The 17,623-nt window shown below is 32.4% G+C and overlaps 1 protein-coding gene across 1 annotated transcript; it reads left to right on the top strand.

Moving 5' to 3' along the window:
• The first annotated feature begins 5,955 nt into the window (after positions 1-5,955).
• On the top strand, positions 5,956-16,743 carry LOC142640495 (MLO-like protein 1). Its single transcript, XM_075814620.1, has 13 exons — positions 5,956-6,414; positions 6,512-6,660; positions 8,068-8,184; positions 8,281-8,341; positions 8,600-8,697; positions 9,586-9,660; positions 9,765-9,853; positions 9,989-10,038; positions 13,797-13,837; positions 15,480-15,689; positions 15,791-15,858; positions 15,977-16,037; positions 16,139-16,743. Exons 1-13 carry the CDS (start codon positions 6,240-6,242, stop codon positions 16,367-16,369), a joined length of 1,425 nt encoding a protein of 474 aa, XP_075670735.1. The 5' UTR covers positions 5,956-6,239; the 3' UTR covers positions 16,370-16,743.
• The last annotated feature ends 880 nt before the right edge of the window (positions 16,744-17,623 follow it).

Raw genomic sequence — 17,623 nt, 5'->3', positions numbered from 1 at the left:
GAAAGTTTTTTGGTATTATTTAAGATAAAAACAAATTTGTTTTAATCAAACAATACGATTTCAACCCAAAGTCCAAACAAATTTAGGCCAAACTTGGTCATATCTATTGATAGAATTTGACATTTCAATGCTCCATCAAGAAATGGATGTGTTTGGACCTCAATTAAGCCTGATCAAAGTTCGTTTTTTTATTTTTATTTTTTAACCCAATGTAGTACTCCAAGTGTTTGGCTTTTAGGATTTGCCGTTTGGCCATGATTTGATACTATTACTATTCCTCTATCCAATTGCAGCAAGTGTGTTTTATTACCCTCAATTTAAAATTCCTTGAGTACTAATTTGATTTTTTAAAAGTGTTTTTAGATGTTTCAATTTATAGGAAATAATTTTGAAAATTTTGAAGAAGTCAAAATGGGATAATGACAACCTACTCAACTCATTTTATAATAAATTGATAAGATTTTAGATATTACTGTCCAATAGTGTACATAATAAAGTAATTCTAAAAATTATAGATGTCTTTTTTCTTTTCTTTTTTTGATAATTAAGTAAAAATTATAGATGTCTTAAACCAAATTGGATGAGCCTATCCGATTTGTATACGATGTAAAATAATCAAAATACATGGAAAAACACTAGGGATACGGAAACACTTGTGGGGTTGGTGTTTACGTGAAGCTTTCAAATTGTTTTGCATTCCCTAGTTGCCACAAGGCTATCGTTACTATCATTTTCCAACCTTTCCATTTTTATTTATTTTAGTTGAATTCCAACCTTTCCATTTGCCTGTAGAGAGTTACTCGCATGACATAACACCTTCTCGATTAAGTATGCTTCCAAATTAATTAATAAATCTTTCATGGAAGAGATTAATGATTAATAATAAATAAGTCAACATTCACTGAAGATGATAATGACATAGAATTTATGCTCATCAAAGAGTTGTTACATGTCTTAAATCAACATTGACATAAAGTTTTTTTTTTTTTTTTGGAGAAAGAACACCGACATAAATGCTTGTAGGGTGTGAGTGGCAAGGGCCGGGGTTCAAGTCTCTAGGAGGGAGCTTCACACACATATACTTTTAGATTAAGTTAGAGTAGAAATTCTATCTTGTATAAAAAAATAAAAAAAAATAAATAAATTGCAATGTTAACAACATTTTCACAATAAATCTCAAGCGGTAAGTTGTTACAAATTTTTAATTTAAATCTACCACTAGAATTACTTTTTTGCCTACTAATAACAGCAAATAACAACTTATTACTTATAATTATATATATATATATATATATATATATATAGAGAGAGAGAGAGAGAGAGAGAGTTTTAACCTATGACGTACGCTTTCTGATAATTGTACTCTTTGTTATTAGATCTATTACCTAAAAATTGTTGTAAAAATGCTATAAAAATGTTTTGAACATAACATTTAAAAAAAAATAAAAAAAACATTGACATAAAATTTTGTAGAGTCCAGGAGGGTCAAAAGAGGGCAACCTAGGCCTATCAGAAATCTCCTCCACCTCCTCTCCATACCTGTTAGATTTCATTAATGAGAGAAAAGAAAAATATGGATAGGACCAAAAAAAAGTTTTGATTGAAGATGAAAAAATATATATATATATATATATATATATATAAATTTTTCAACAGTGTTAAGAGCTTTGATTCTTTATGTAATGATTTTTTTTATTATTATTTTCATAAAATTGAATAATTATATAATAAACTCCACAATTTGATATTATTTTAAAGTTAAACTTGAAAAAATTTTAGATGCAAAAATGGTTAGCATGTAGTAAAAAATTATTATAATTTGATAATGTTATGAGTTTTAAAAATTAAATCAACACGTGGTATTTAATTGCTAAAAACCATCACAAGAGGAATATAAATGGAATTTTGACTGTAAAAAGATTAACATGACTTATATTAAAAAACTAACTAACAAATAAACGCAATATAATTTTATACTATATGATCTACTTATAAAAAAAAAACACAATATAATGGATATTATATACTTTTATGGATCTTCCAACATTAAAATACTAGTTACTATTCACATAAGTGAAATTTTATTGTCCATATTGGTCTTAAGTATTCACATGAGTGCTTTGTACATTTTACAAATCATATAAGATGTGTGTGTAATAGTGATTGTGTACAATATGTGTATCTACGTGTGTCTGCAGATGTATGGAGACATGTATTTTAGTTATAAATTTTATCTTGCCTAAATCTAAATTTTACTTTGTCGCTAATTACAGTTGATAGGAGATCATGTGTCGTAAACATAACAGGGGAATAAATGTATCCACACTAAAGGGTTGATAAATCACTACTACCTTCCATATTATCTATCAATTTGTAAATTTCTCAATAAGATAGTGACCTTGTGATTAATCTTGAAAATAAGAAACCTTATATTCATGTTACAATTGATTTGAGGCCGCATTTTATGATGCGAAGGTTATTACTTGTTAGTTTAAAACCTTCTATTTGTTATTCAGCAACACACACACACACACACACACACAAAAACCTTCTATTTGTCTCTCTTAAGGTTACTCTTTCATTTATTACAAAAATTAATTTATTAATTTTCATTTTTATATGTGTGTGTTTTTGTTTATTTTTAAGTAGATAGTTGGGACATGGGAGAAGAAGAGAGAGAGATATGAATTTTTCTCCGCCTAGGTTGTTGCCACTGAGATTGACCGTTGCCGTGGAGTTCGACCTCACCGATGAGGTCGACTGGTGGAGATCGCATATGAGTTTGGGTGGTTTTATTTATTTTATTTTATTTTTTTTTTTTTTAAGTTGTGTATTCCATGTGATTGTAGGTGGTTGTGGAGTTGGGTTGATTCCATGTGATATGAGTTGTATAAATGGAGTCAATTCATCTCTTCATTTTTTTTAGAGTTTTGTGTTGATTTTGGGGATTTTTTTTAAGTAGTATTGGGTGGTGGTGGTGGGATGTACTTGTGGGTGGTGGTGGTGGGATGTACTTGTGGGTTGTATATGGTGGTGGGTTTGTTACAATTTTGTGCTTGTGCTTGTGTTTGTGTATGGTGGTAGGTTTTTATTTTGTATTTTTTTTATATTGATGGTTTTTTTAATGTTATTTTAATAGTTTAATATATTATTTTAATATATAGAATTGAGAAAATAGAAGATGTGATGTGTGGTGAATTGTAAAATGATATGTTACAATAATAAAATAGGTTTTTTAGTGTGTAAAAATGACATATTTATAGAACACCTGATGAGAATGCTCTTATAAAGCAAATGTAATTATTGAATTTAAAGTTGCATTGAATTTGGTAAGTAAGAGATTATTTTGTCACACCCTAACAAGACCGTGAATGTGGACATATTTCACCTCATACATTTTTTTAATCACCAATTATTAAAAACTTTATTAATTGATCTAATTAAAACAAACCCTTTTTATACCTGAATGTCTCTGTGAACAATAAAAAAGAATTTTGAAAAAAATAATGTCCCATTACATCTCTTCTCTCCTTTTTTAACTATTCTTTCCGACCATGACAACTTTCATCGGTCACTTCATGTTATATAGGGTAGGGCTTATATATTATTATTATTTTTAATTTATTGGAACAAGTAGGGCGTATATTTATAAATTATTCATTGAAAAATGGAATTATGTCAATAAAATAATGCATAAGAAGACATTAGGGTATTTATAAAAAAAACAAAGAAAGGAGATAAACTTTACAAAATTTGGTCAAACGCACATGGGACGAAGTGTATAAATTAAATCTAATGCCATTCTGTTTCTCAAAAAAATCTAATGCCCCCATAATAATTGTGGTGCACTAATTGCAAATAAGTAGCAACAAGTTGTATAACTTTATTAGGTCCAATTTAGGGCCCAAGTGTCACTCTCACTCACCGTCAGAGACCCCTCACTAGTCACTCACCATCAACTGACAACCATCAAGTTGCTGATGTTTGTAAGGAAGAGGCCTCCCCTGTGTCTTCTTTGTTTTGAATTAAATACATGGCAGATTATCCACACAAAAAAAAAAAAAAAGTGGCAATTTCAATATCTTCTATAAAAAAAGAAAAAAAAAAGAAGAAGAAGAAGAAGAGGAGTTCCAGTTGGCAATGAACAGTGACGCGTGCTTCACAAGATGAACAGTGCCATCTTATCTAACTTCCATCACTCACTTCATATCTCTTGCATTTGCATATTTCATAACCAATATATTTTTGCATATGTCATAACCAAAAATGCATTGGACACTATCGGTATCGTCTCATAATATATGTTTTACGTAGTTATTTGTACGGCAGGAATATGATGCTTAATCGCTTTTGCTTACATTTATTTATGTTCCAGGACTGTGATTAACTTTTTGTCGTTTCTGATTTGATGTTCTTCTTACGTTTGAACTTTGATATAATGGGCTTGTCTTGCTTAGGAAACACACTCCTCAACTTCTTCTTCTACTTTTTAGTTGAACGAGGTCTTCACCTTTTACCCAAAAAAAAAAAAACAAAAGAAATTTCCATTTCAACTATTCGCACCCACTAGTAGCACTTTTTTAATTCTAGTCCAAATTAGATTCTTGGAGATTGCGTATTTTTCCTGTACCACTAGGTCCACCACCCATATAACTTCAAAAAAAAATAAAAATTACAATAATAGAGTAAGGTGAAACTTAAAGTTTAACTTAACCGATAGTAACCATTATAATTATTTACACAATTTTCATCAGAACTTATTATATGATGAATTGTGAATGATGAAAATGTGAATCATAAGTATACATTACTTTTTTTTTTTTTAACACCACTTACAATGTCATATGGCAAATTGTGATAAAAATTGTAAATTTTATTGTGATTCTAGTGTTTTTCTTAACTTTCTTTTAGTTTCTATCCAATAATATTAATGCCACACATTTTGCTATAATTATACTATGATTCTTAATTTTTTCTTTACCATTCACAATTTACCGACTTACCATATAATAAGATAATTACAACAAAATCTGTGAGAAAGTAGGTAACGTTATTGGTCTCTATTAATTAACATATTTTAATTCCACTACCAATCAAATTAAAATGATATTTGAATTGTAGTAGATAATCTGATAAAGCATTAAAGCAATAAAGCCCCAAACAAACGAATGGGTTCGTTAAACAGTGCAGCTCTAGAAATTTTTTTTAGAATTGTCACTAAGAAATTTAAATTATACAAAATTTAATAAAAAGACAATTTGAATATATCAACGTCACAAAAAAAAATACAAATACATGAAATATTATAATTTCTTTTTATGCTAACAAAGAGAATAAGAAAAAAATAAACTAATAAAAATAAAGTGCAAATTGAAAATGCTGATATGAGAATAATAAAGTGATTACAACAATTTCATAACAAATTTTATGCAATAAGTTGTTAGCTTGTTATTAGTAGGTAAAACATGTCAACATTGAACTTAAATTAGAATTAGTAACAACTTACCACATAAGAATTATTGCAAAATTATTGTAAAAATTGTGTAGATATAACATTACTCTTATATTTATTAAATTCAAATTCAAATGATTATCAAATAAAAGTGTTCAATATTTTTATTAGGCAGTCAAAATATGTTAATTTAGTATATAATATATTTTTTAAAAATATATACAATTTTTTTTTAAGTCAGGGGCCACAAAACATATTAATTTAAAATTAATTTTTTATATAAATTTTTTTTTGCAGATATAATTTTTTTTTGGACAAGCATGGGTGGTCCACTGGTCCTAGATATTGAGCCGCCGATGTCTTTAAATATTGAGTACGATACAATCGTGGTAGTGGTTTTCATTATTTCACTATTTTGTACCCGATAACCGATGAACACGTATGGTCCGCGGAAATAAACAATAACAGAAATACTTAACTAACAAACAAACAAACAAACAAACATACATACATGAAACATCATTAGTTTATTGAAAAAAAAAAAAGTATCACATGTTTAGATTTTATTATCTCGAGACAGAGACAAGAGTCGTAGCAGTGGTTCCAGAATTCACTAAAAACTAACATGTCGCATATGTTGTTGTGGAGTGGCAGCAGTGTGATACAGACAGACAAGACTTCACACACATATTGAAATTGTTGAAATTAAGCACACAGAGAGAGAGAGAGAGAGAGAGAGAGAGATTTCGAATTCTAAGATAAGAATTGAAGGAGGAGTAAAGTAACGATGGCAGAAGGGGGTACAACGTTAGAGTACACACCAACCTGGGTGGTTGCAGGTGTGTGCACTGTGATTGTAGCCATTTCTCTTGCCGTGGAACGTGTCCTTCATTACGCAGGCGTGACTTTGAAAAGGAAGAACCAGAAACCCCTCTTCGAGGCTTTGCAAAAAGTTAAAGAAGGTCTTTCTCTTTCTTTCTATTATTTATTATCTATATATATACATATATTCGATTTTCATTCTACGTTTGTTTCTTAAAAGTCTGAATTGTTTGGCAGAGTTGATGCTTTTGGGGTTCATATCGTTGCTTCTGACGGTGTTCCAGAATGTGATAAATAAAATCTGTGTCCCCACCGACGTGACACGTCACATGCTTCCTTGTAAACGAGAAGGACATGAATTTGAGGAATCAACCATGTGTGGCGAGGTTCGATCCAACACTGTCTCTTTAACTCTCTTAAATCTAAATTTCGTCTATGGTAATGGTTCTGGTTTGATTTTGGTCACTGTATATATTGAATTGGTTTTGGAAAGTATATATGGAAACTAATAACTTTAATAATGGCCAAAAGTTGAAACTTGTGATTTGCCATTAGGTCTTGTCAGACCCATAAATATATTATTATTATTATAATAATATGTTTTTAAGTTGACGATTTTTGTACAAGATGTTCTCGCTTTATGGTACACTTTGAATTCATTCATTCTATGATCTTAAGAATAGTACGGCAGATGGAGCCGTACTATAGCTGGAAACAAATGGAGACAATTTTTGTTACTTTGGATTCATGTTTGTCAATTTTTTTTTCTTTCTGTTTACAGTTGAATTCATTGGAGACAATTTTCTAATACTTTGGATTCATATTTGTCAATTTCTGTTTGTAATTTTGTACTCTTATGGTGTTTTCCTCTAACTGTTTGTTTTTTTAGTTTTAAAATTCACAGTTTATTTACAACTATACTTTTATATGACCTATTTTTTAAGCTCATCCAAACACACATTTGGTTATTATACATTCCTAAGGGAATAGTCAGATTCTCAAAGAGAGGTCTAGATATTCTTGTTTGTCGAAAATCACACATTTGGGTATAACTGCATTCAAGTTTTCAATAGTGACTTTCTCAAGGTTCATGCTCTGGATTTCAAGAACTTAATTGATGATACAATGCACGTTCAGGAGAGAGGGTTGATTTAATTTAATATGCTTGTTCTTGTTGCTTTGAGTAGGACTAGCTGTCGTTGTCTTATCTGTTTCAAAATCTGGTTGTAACTTTCCTCTGAATTGAGAGCTTCCAGTCCATGAATCTATTTTGAAGTTTGATTTAGAATGTAGAGAAGTGGGGAAGGGAAGAATCAGAAAGAAGAGGAGGCAACATACTGAACAGGAAATAAGTCAACACTTCGCTTGTTTTGCATTAATTTTGTTGCTTGTTTTTAAATCTATAACCTTCATTATGTGTATTGCGTTCATATTGATATTACTGTTGACAGAGATATCATTGGAAATTTAAAGACTTCATCAAGATATTCTGAACTGACCTTGAGGACATTTATACACTAACATTTCCTTCAATTTTTGGAACAGTTCACATATAGTTTGGTAATAGCCACTTCTTATCCTAGCCAATTTACTTTTAAATCTGTTGCAATGAAATCAAACTACTTCATGGGGTATTCCATGCATTGCATTCTATATTGATTCAGGCATTTTATGATTTTGTTGGTGCTCTCTCTCTCTCTTTTTGGTTGGGGAAATTATTGATGTTATGTTGTTATTTATAGCTGCACAAATATACCATAATTATGTGCTCTAATTGTTTTTCCCCCTTATAGAATAAGGTACCATTATTATCAACTGAAGCGTTGCATCATCTGCATATCTTTATCTTCGTCCTGGCCATTGTCCATGTGACCTTCTGTGTTCTCACTGTTGTTTTTGGAGGATTAAGGGTGAGCATTTGATATGATTATTCAACTTCTTTGTGTGACACAACTATTGGTTTATTAATCTTTTTTATTTTGAATATTTTGTTTGTCATTATATAGATTCGCCAATGGAAACGTTGGGAGGATGAATTTGCCAACAAGAATTATGATACTCAGCAGGGTAAGGATCATTATCAATTAACTCATGTGCTGTCTGTCTTGGCTATTTTTCATTAACTAGTGGATCCATGTGCTATGCTTGTGTAGACGTTTGAAATAAAATGGTTCAAATAAGTTAACCCAACAAAGCCTTCTATGGCATTACCTTTCTCCTGATTGACTACTTAAAGTAGCAAAGAGAACTGACTGACTCAATAAAGTTATTCGCCAGTTAATCAGCATCCTCATTGCTTCTAATTTATGGCTTGTGATAGTGCAGTTCTGAAATCAAAAACAGTTACCGATGTCCATCAACATGCATTTATCAAGGATCATTTTCTGGGTATTGGTAAAAACTCAGTTATTTTGGGTTGGTTGGTAAGTTACTATCTTATTTCTATTAGAGTCTACTTGTATCTTAAATGGAGGCTATGAGTTATATTTTTGAATAGGTATGTCCCATCAATTCTAACTGTAAAAAAATATAGAAAACTTTTCATCAAAGAAAAATGTTCAAAGATTTCCTTTTCCATGCAACACATGAGAATTGACATAAAATTAGGCTTGCCTGCATGAAAAAAGTTTGTATGGATTTTTCCCTTTCAATTTAGTCTTGCTTTCACTTGTAGCATTTCTTTTATAATATAAACACAGTATGAACAAATAAAAAATAAAAGGAATCTACAAATTTTACGAACTGGTGTGCATTTGTGATGGCATTACATGATCTAGTTTGCAATCACTAAATTTATCCCAGGGTTAATTCCTTGCAAAAACAATAATCTCTTTTCCTGGCCTATAGTATTAATTATTAAACCCTGGGAGGGAAACCATATTTGGAGTTTTTCCCTTCTTGTTTGTTCTAAAAGGAAAAATAACAGTTTTGTGGAAGATATATGTTTGTCATGGGAATTATAATAAATAAGATAGAAAATAAAAAGTTAGGGTTCAGTTTGATATGTTCCTTTCAGGAGAGATGGGTATACCCAACTTTAGTAGCAACTAATAATAATGTCTATCTATTGTTGCTTTCATAAAAGCAATATGATGGAGAACTGAGATAGGCCCTTTTACGTAATGATTCTTGATAAACTACCACTTATCCCAAAAGTTTAAGCTATTGGGAAAGAGTGAATTAAATCATTTAACCATTGTTCTAATAATTCTAAAGTACGAACTGCAAAATATTTTAGATGGAGAACAGTTGTTATCAGCTTGCGAAGTGTGTTTGACCGTGCTTCTGAAACTTTCTCTTTCACCCTTCAGCATTCTTTTGTAAAGCAATTTTATGGATCTGTGACTAAATCAGACTACGCAACACTACGGCTAGGTTTTATCATGGTAAGGTATCTAATTTGAGGATGCTGTTCTCATTCACCAGTATAGTAATTCTTCTGTTATCTCTTATGGGGAATTCTTTACTATATTTAATATTTCTGTTGTAGACCCATTGCAGAACCAACCCCAAGTTTAATTTTCACAAATACATGATACGGGCCCTTGAAGATGATTTTAAGAAAGTTGTTGGTATAAGGCAAGTGGCATATGAGAATACCATGTGGTGTTTATGCTTCTTATGGCTTGCCGTATATTTTTATTTGTAAGTTGTGTCTTTTACCAATTGCTTACTGATTATCCTTGACTCACTGTTTGATTTTCTTTGTTGCAGTTGGTATCTTTGGATATTTGTAGTCATCTTCTTGTTGCTTAATGTAAACGGTATGCTACTGCATTGATTAATAACTTACATGCTTGAAACATCAGTGAGCAATGTTAGTTTGTTTTTTTGCCCATGTCTAATTATCCTGATAGCAAAAAAATTTTGGTTTAGTCAATTTAGGTTGCTTGCTTAAACAGGTTTAGAGTTAGCTTAGAAACTTAAAGGGTAGGACACTTCATAAATTTATAGGCATCAGGAGTACGACAGTCAGAAAAAAAAAAAGACTAGTATATGTTGCATTCAACCAAAAGAGCTCAATTTAGACATCTCGACAGTTTGGTTCAGTTATATGCACATGCTTTGCTAATTCCTCTACATTGGGTCATTTTCTTGTATATGCTGTCAACTCCAGTCAATTCAGAAGAGCAATGAAATCCAATAAAGAATCACAATGTACATTGCCTAAACAAGTTCACATTTGGCTCCATATTTGAATCTCTCTCACCAACTTAACCTGTCCAAATAATAGAGAGAGGTACTCCCCCAAATCCTATCTTTCTCCTAAATCTTCCCTTCCCCTTGTAAATGCTTCTAGCACGGTCCGAGGCATCACCCAATGCACACCAAATAAAGAAAAACCCAGCGACCAGAATTCTCATGCCACAACATTGTAAAAGGAGGTGGTCCACCATCTAAACAGGAAGGAAGCTATGATGGGCTTTCATACCAATTTGATGCGGGATCTTTAACAAATTTAGCACTATATTAGGTTCCTTGATGATTTTTTGAAAGATTCTTGAATGGGGTTTGATGTTTAAGGATTTTCAGATGGTTGGGTCATAGAAAATTAGATATTGATTGGATATTGAAAGAATTTTATGAATTCTTGGTGTTACAAGTTACAACAATGAATTGAATCGCGGTTCTCAGTTAGGCTTCTTACTCTTCTTTTGTCTTTTTGAACAATTCGAAGAAACAAATAAAGATAAATCCTAAGCAATTGCACCCAAGTTCCCCAAGCAATCACACTTAGAAAGAAGAAAGCAATCACTCCTTCAAAATTTGAGAAAAGCTGTAGAAATTTAAAAAAAAAAAAAAATTGTAGTGTAGTCTCTGTTTTGAACGTTAGATAAAGTTATTCCTAATCCTTTTCCAACAAATACTAGATGTTCCAACAAAACGAAGTAGGAACTAAAATCTGGAAACTTAAAACAAGACTCATCGGCCTCTTTTACATCCCATTATAGAGCATTCCAGAAAATCTGGAAACTACCAAATTATTTCTACTTTAGTTGAACTTAATTAAAACTGAGCCAGTAACTTACTAACCTAAAGAAACTTAATACTAAGAGTTGATAGCAACTAAATTAGCCTATCAAAGGTGACATGAAGACTCAACATCAAAGCTAGACTATAGTTTTGAATTTTGCAAATGAGCTCTATCTCAGCTGGCACCTCCTCCCTTGATAAGTGCTAGGTGGAGGGTGAGGTCAAGAGTTTAAGACCCATTGGGTGTGTGTGTAACTAACCAATAAAAAAAAAAGAATTTTTTTTGATCTTTGATCATACTTTTCGGAGAGCTTTTTGCTGGCAGCATTAGTGTGTCCAGATGATTCTAACATATGCAAGATTGTGCTGGAAACCAGACAAGAAAAAGGGCTTCAAGGTTGGTACTTATTACCGACTTTTGGATGATGTTGCAATCACCTTTGATAATTTTTTTCTTTGGAAAATCATATGGAGATCAAAGGCCCCTTTGAGAGTAGCCTTCTTTGTATGGACTGTAGCTTTGGGTAAATTTTTTGAGTATTGACAACTTAAGAAAGTGAAAGGTAAGGGTTACAGATTGGTGTTATATGTGCAAATGAAATGCTGAATCTGTTGATCACCTTTTGCTACATTGCCCTTGTTAAAGCCCTAGCAACTACATCTTTACTGTATACTTACAGTGAACCCTAATAGGGTATATAGAGTCTAGAAGCTAGGGTTAGCTCAATATGGGCTTACAACACAATTGGGCTTCTTGGGCCATTACATCGACATAAACCCAATACTTTAACAACCCTATTGCTTTAGACTTATGGTCCATGATTTTGGGTTTGTTTGGAGTTTACTCGGTGATGCCAAAATCTGTTGTTGAGCTTTTAGTTTGCTGGCGAAGTTGGTTTGGTCATCATTGGAATGATCATATTTGGATGGTTATCCCCATTGCTTGATGTGGTGCATCCGTAGGGGAAGGAATAGTAGGAGTTTGAAGATACCGAAAGTTCTATGCCTGCTTTCAAGTCGTTGTTTTTTAGAATTTTATTGGATTGACTATTAGCCATGAGGAATCTTTTTTTATTGGACAAAGTTTAGTTACAAAATTGGTTATAGTCTTAGGCTACAACCTTACTTAGTATTTTTTTATTGGAGGTAAATTTTGACAAATCCACCATTGGATCACGTCTTCTTCTTATATTCTCCATGCTTGCAAAATTTCTAGAAAATTAAATATCAATAACTATGTCAAAATTGTTTAAATTTCAAGTTTTTGTAGTTTAAAATTATGCTTTTATAAGCTTATAGATTATAAAGTAAATAGTATCTCATTGACACCAAATTTGACATGTGTATTAAGACCGTAAAGAACATGCAATTCAACAGTTAGATTTTCAAAATATGTAATAGTGTTTATTTTATTGAGTAAGGTTGTAGGCTAAGGCTACAACTAATTTTGTAGCTAAACTCTGTCTTTCTTTATTTTTAATTGTTGATTTATCAGATTTATGCAATTTTTGTAACTGATTGGTTACCCTAGTATACTTCTTGCATACTTGGGTGGCTTGATTTTTTGATTTATATAATTTTATTACTTATAAAAAATTTTACTAACATAAGCAAGATCTATCCACAATGTTCTTTCCTTTCCTTCTTTCTTTTTTTATTTTTTTATTTTTTATTTTTTATTTTTTTTAAATTCTGATTGTTGATATTTTACCAAAGTAGCTGTTCATCCAAGGAGCACCACATTTCTTGGAGCCTTTATGCACCAAATATTCTTCCATGGAAATTAAACTCTTAATGGCCCTTTAAAAGCCTCATACTATGTATGAAATTAAAACTTCCTTTCTTAGAATGCAGTCAACACACTCTCTATCTTTCCCTCTACCTGAAGGAAGATTAGAGTACTAACTTCATAAAATGTTAACTGACTCAATCTCCCAATCTTGCAAAGATCTCACAAATATGAAAGTCAATACTGGACTCCTTGACTGGGCATTCCTAGCTGTGATGAAACTATACAATCCTTATCTATGACAATCGAGAATTAGTTCAGAAATCTATCCTTCAGCTCAACATTAGACTGCGATCATACCATAACCACACTTTATTGCCATAACTTATCTTAAAACAAACTCTGAAAAACATTTGCACAAATCCTTAATGCTCTTCCATGAATTCACATCACAGGAGCCTCACATCTCTTCTGAGGTCCACTCACCCCAAGCCCTCCCCCATATTTCACAGAAATAACTTGCCTTCAAATTGATTTCTAGAAACCATTTAACTATGATTGATTAAAAGGTTTCAGTTTACGAATTTCCAATTCAACTGCCTTAATAGGTGAACATACATATTTCAAACAACCAGATGATATTTAAATTTGTCCTCAATGAGGGCTCACAAGACTACTTTTTAATTTCTCCAAACTTATTGGCTAGTCACAGTCATCCTCCCTTGCTTTTTCGCCATAGGGTTACTGTTTTTTCGATTTGGACACCTATGTGATGGTCATTACTTATAAACAACAATATTTTCTGTTTTGCTTATGCAGGTTGGCATACGTATTTCTGGATAGCATTCCTTCCTTTTGTTGTGAGTAATCTTGTGATCCCTTGCTCTAGTTTTGCTCTAGTTTTGCCCTTGCTTTCTAAAGCGTGAAATTATTAATTCATGCAATTTCAGTAATCTTATAAATGGGTGAGATTGAATGGGGAGGTCTTTGGTAAAGTGGATTCATAATTAGTTAAAATATTTTTAGCTAAAGAAAGAAATGGAATAATCCAATGACATTAGAATATTTCCAAATCCATTCACCCTGTGTTATATGCTAATTTCATGCTTCTCTTTAATGTGAGCATGGCATCTCCCAGGCTGTCCAAGTAATTGAGTTGAAAGACATCTTTCGATACAATTATGTTAGAAAAGTTTACCTTTAGTTTGATTGGAATGTGTCAATAACATAAGAGCTGTTGGGAAAGACAAGAGCTTTAGCTCAAATGGGTACCTCCTCGCCCTTTAAGAATAGGGTGGAGGGTGAGGTCATGGGTTCAAGACCCACCAGGTGTGTCTTTTATATACCATTTTGTATCTTAAAAAGAGATGATGCACAAAGCTCGCTTACTTAATCTACTGGATATGTTCAAGTCAAAAACACTTGGCAAAAAATATTGTCAAGTAAAAACAGTTGATGTTAAGTCATTCTGAAATTGGTTTCTTTAATGATATTGATTGAAATTTCTATATCTGATCACGGGTCTCCATACCATATTTATCTGTTAAATGATTTTCTTCTTAATTTTCCTTAGAAGCCAAGTATAGATGCTCAACCCATTTTTACCCACTCTAATTTATATAAAATTATGGTTTATGTATTGGTTCTTCTCATTTTCATCCACCAATTAGATTCTCATCTTTGTACTGCAACTGTTTATCTCTCTCTTTGTACTGCAACTGTTTTTTAGAGAAAACAGGGGGAAAATGGTTCCTGTCTTGCTACAATTACCACTCAATGCAGAGATCCATTTGGTTTCATTATTCTGTTTGAAAAATGAAACCAAAGTTATTACTTATATAAATAAAATTCTGTCCGTCTAAGATTCGTTTCTTATCAAGCAATGATGTAGTTGAGTCAGCAATATTTTTGCTTAATGAGTTAAATAACTGACGCATTTCTTACCTTCAATAGACAAGGAACACATTCTGACCATCTGTAATGCAAAGATTTTCTGCCTGCAGTTAGTCTTTCCTTAAAATGAATGCTGTTAGTAGCATCTGAATTATAGACTCTAGACTCTTGAGGTATTTTTATGTCTCCACAATCTCCATTTTCTTCTTTGTTTCAACCTTGTTGCTCTAATTTACTAGTTATGAATTCTGGCAGTATGTCCTTGCATGGCCTATTGTCCACTATTCTTTTCTTTTGTTTTTTGGAGGAAAAGCGAGGGAGGGGGGGGGGGGGGTTTCTCCCTCTTTTCATTGATAATTGTCAGGCTAATTCTTAGTGCACATGTTATTCAATTTGTATGTCATAGATGCATAATCCATGTGTGTAGAAATTTGTCCTGTTAATCAGTTGTTCATATTAAATAGCATATACAGGCATGTATATCGTCATGTCCACTTGTAAAATTTGCGACCTAGCACAACATTGTACTTGCATGGCCTTTTAAAATTTTTTTTTTTTATGTTCCCTTTTCTTTTCACTTCATATGTTGCTAATTCATATAAATTTCAGCTTCTACTTGCTGTGGGGACTAAGTTGGAGCATGTAATTACCCAGTTGGCTCATGAGGTTGCTGAGAAACATGTAGCCATAGAAGGTGAATTGGTAGTTAAACCATCTGATAGGCACTTTTGGCTTGGTCGGCCCCGTATCGTCCTCTTCTTGATCCATTTTATCCTTTTCCAGAATTCTTTTGAGATTGCATTTTTTTTCTGGATATGGGTAAGAAATTCTTCAACCACCATGCATCATATTTGTTTGTAATAAACAAAGGATTAGTAATTGAGATGGAACATGATTAACCTACTTCTCTGCATATGCAGGTTCAATATGGCTTTGACTCTTGCATAATGGGACAAGTCCGTTATATTGTCCCAAGGCTTATTATTGGGTAGAAGTGAAAGACCCCTGTTTACTTTTTCATATTGTTTGGTTCGAAGTATGTTGGATCTTTTATTTACTTAGTACTGATGTCTTCCTATACTTTTTCTTTTGTTGTTTTTATTTAGGGTCTTCATTCAGGTCCTCTGTAGTTCCTGCACCCTGCCACTTTATGCAATAGTCACACAGGTGCTTTTGAGTTGCTGTTTAGAAATGAATTCACATTAAAATTTTTTTTTTTTTTTCTTAATAAGCTGTTGATCTTACCTGTTCACTGCATTGAAATGAAGATGGGAACTTCTTTCAAGAAGGCAATATTTGATGAGCATGTGCAAGTGGGCCTCGTTGGTTGGGCTCAGAAGGCAAAGAAAAAGAAGGGTTTAAAGGCAGCTGGCAATGGCTCTGGCCAGGATAGTTCCCATGAATCTACCTCAAGGGGAATTCAGCTAGGATCTGCTTTTCGCAAAGCATCAACTCTGGAGGAGATTCAGCCTGCTGCTGGTTCTGAAAATTCAAAATGACCGATGCCATTTCTTAACTAAGACAGGATGGAAGTCTGCATCTTCATCTAAGTATGGTCATTTCTGTAGATTTATATATACAGGTGATAGCGATAGTTATGTCACCCTTGCTTTGGAGCTGGAAGAGCTTGGGGTGAAACATATGTCATTTTGAATTTCTCTTACGCTTAAAATGACTAGTTAATTGATGCATACATATTTTTGAATGTCATTATGTATTCTTTACTTACAAAAGAGTGGACTGAGAAGGGGGGTGGGGGGGTGTTCTTGAATGAGTGCTATGTGATTTGTGGCGGCACTGATTATAGACTTTTTGTATCCTACCCATGCTCTTTGGGTACTATTAAAAGTCCATGGTGTTTTATTACTATTTATTCAGAGAAATGCTTGCCACCCTCAATGAAGGCCATGTGATTAGGGATGGAGTTGTCCACCAAAAGGAAAAAAATTAAGGGGACTCAATTTTGAAAAATTAAACCTCATAAGAAGGACCAATTATTCTACTTTTCGAATGTAGTTTACCCTTATGTTTTTCTTTTATTTTTTAGAAAAATAATTTTCTGTTGGGCACTTGAGAAATGTTGGGCACTTGAGTAAAGATGAGAAAGAATGAGGTTTGTACCCCCGAAAAATTTAAAGAGGTCCTTTTTTATACAGGTTGAATCTAGTTCAGTCCTTATTATACAGAGAGAGAGAGAGAGAGAGAGAGAGAGAGAGAGAACCTTAAAAGGATTAAAAGGAAAATGCACGTTAAAACTTTTCTTATTATGAACCACTGCACTCTCATTAAGTTCAAAAGATTATTTTTGTATCTTGCTACCATGGATGATGGAAACAGTAAAAGGGTACTAATAACTTACAAGTTACAACTCTTCTAATTATGAGTTCTCCTGAGCTGTCCTAATTGTTATGTCAATTTTTCATATTGAGTAGAGTACAACGTTACTATATGCACATGTATTAAGGAGAAAATCGTACACGCGTTTATTGGCTGGGTTTTACGCCAGCTCCGGACCTAATGTTTTCTCTTATCAAAAGGTTGAACTTTGAAATGCTTTTTTATTCATTTGTTTGTGATTATTTTGATCAAGGGGAATAGTAATATAACGATATAAAACATAGTACTTTAGTTGCAAACATTTTCTTCTACTAAAAATGTTAGAGTAGTGTTAACGGTGCCTATTAAGAAATTGCTTTATGTCAAATATTTTTGTTTTATGTAATTTTTTACCAGCTTTATAGGGTGTGGAGCAA

The sequence above is a fragment of the Castanea sativa genome, chromosome 6 (genome assembly GCF_040712315.1).
Source record: "Castanea sativa cultivar Marrone di Chiusa Pesio chromosome 6, ASM4071231v1".
NCBI lineage: Eukaryota > Viridiplantae > Streptophyta > Magnoliopsida > Fagales > Fagaceae > Castanea > Castanea sativa.
This window is presented reverse-complemented; position numbering and strand designations above follow the sequence as displayed.

What these genes read in the sequence shown, in the direction of transcription:
- LOC142640495 (XM_075814620.1), top strand. Translation starts at nt 6,240, where the DNA reads ATGGCAGAAGGGGGTACAACGTTAGAGTACACACCAACCTGGGTGGTT. An exon ending in AAGAAAGTTGTTGGTATAAG is followed by an intron (nt 9,854 to 9,988) that starts GCAAGTGGCATA and finishes TCTTTGTTGCAG; the next exon opens with TTGGTATCTTTGGATATTTG. An exon ending in CATTTTTTTTCTGGATATGG is followed by an intron (nt 15,690 to 15,790) that starts GTAAGAAATTCT and finishes CTGCATATGCAG; the next exon opens with GTTCAATATGGCTTTGACTC.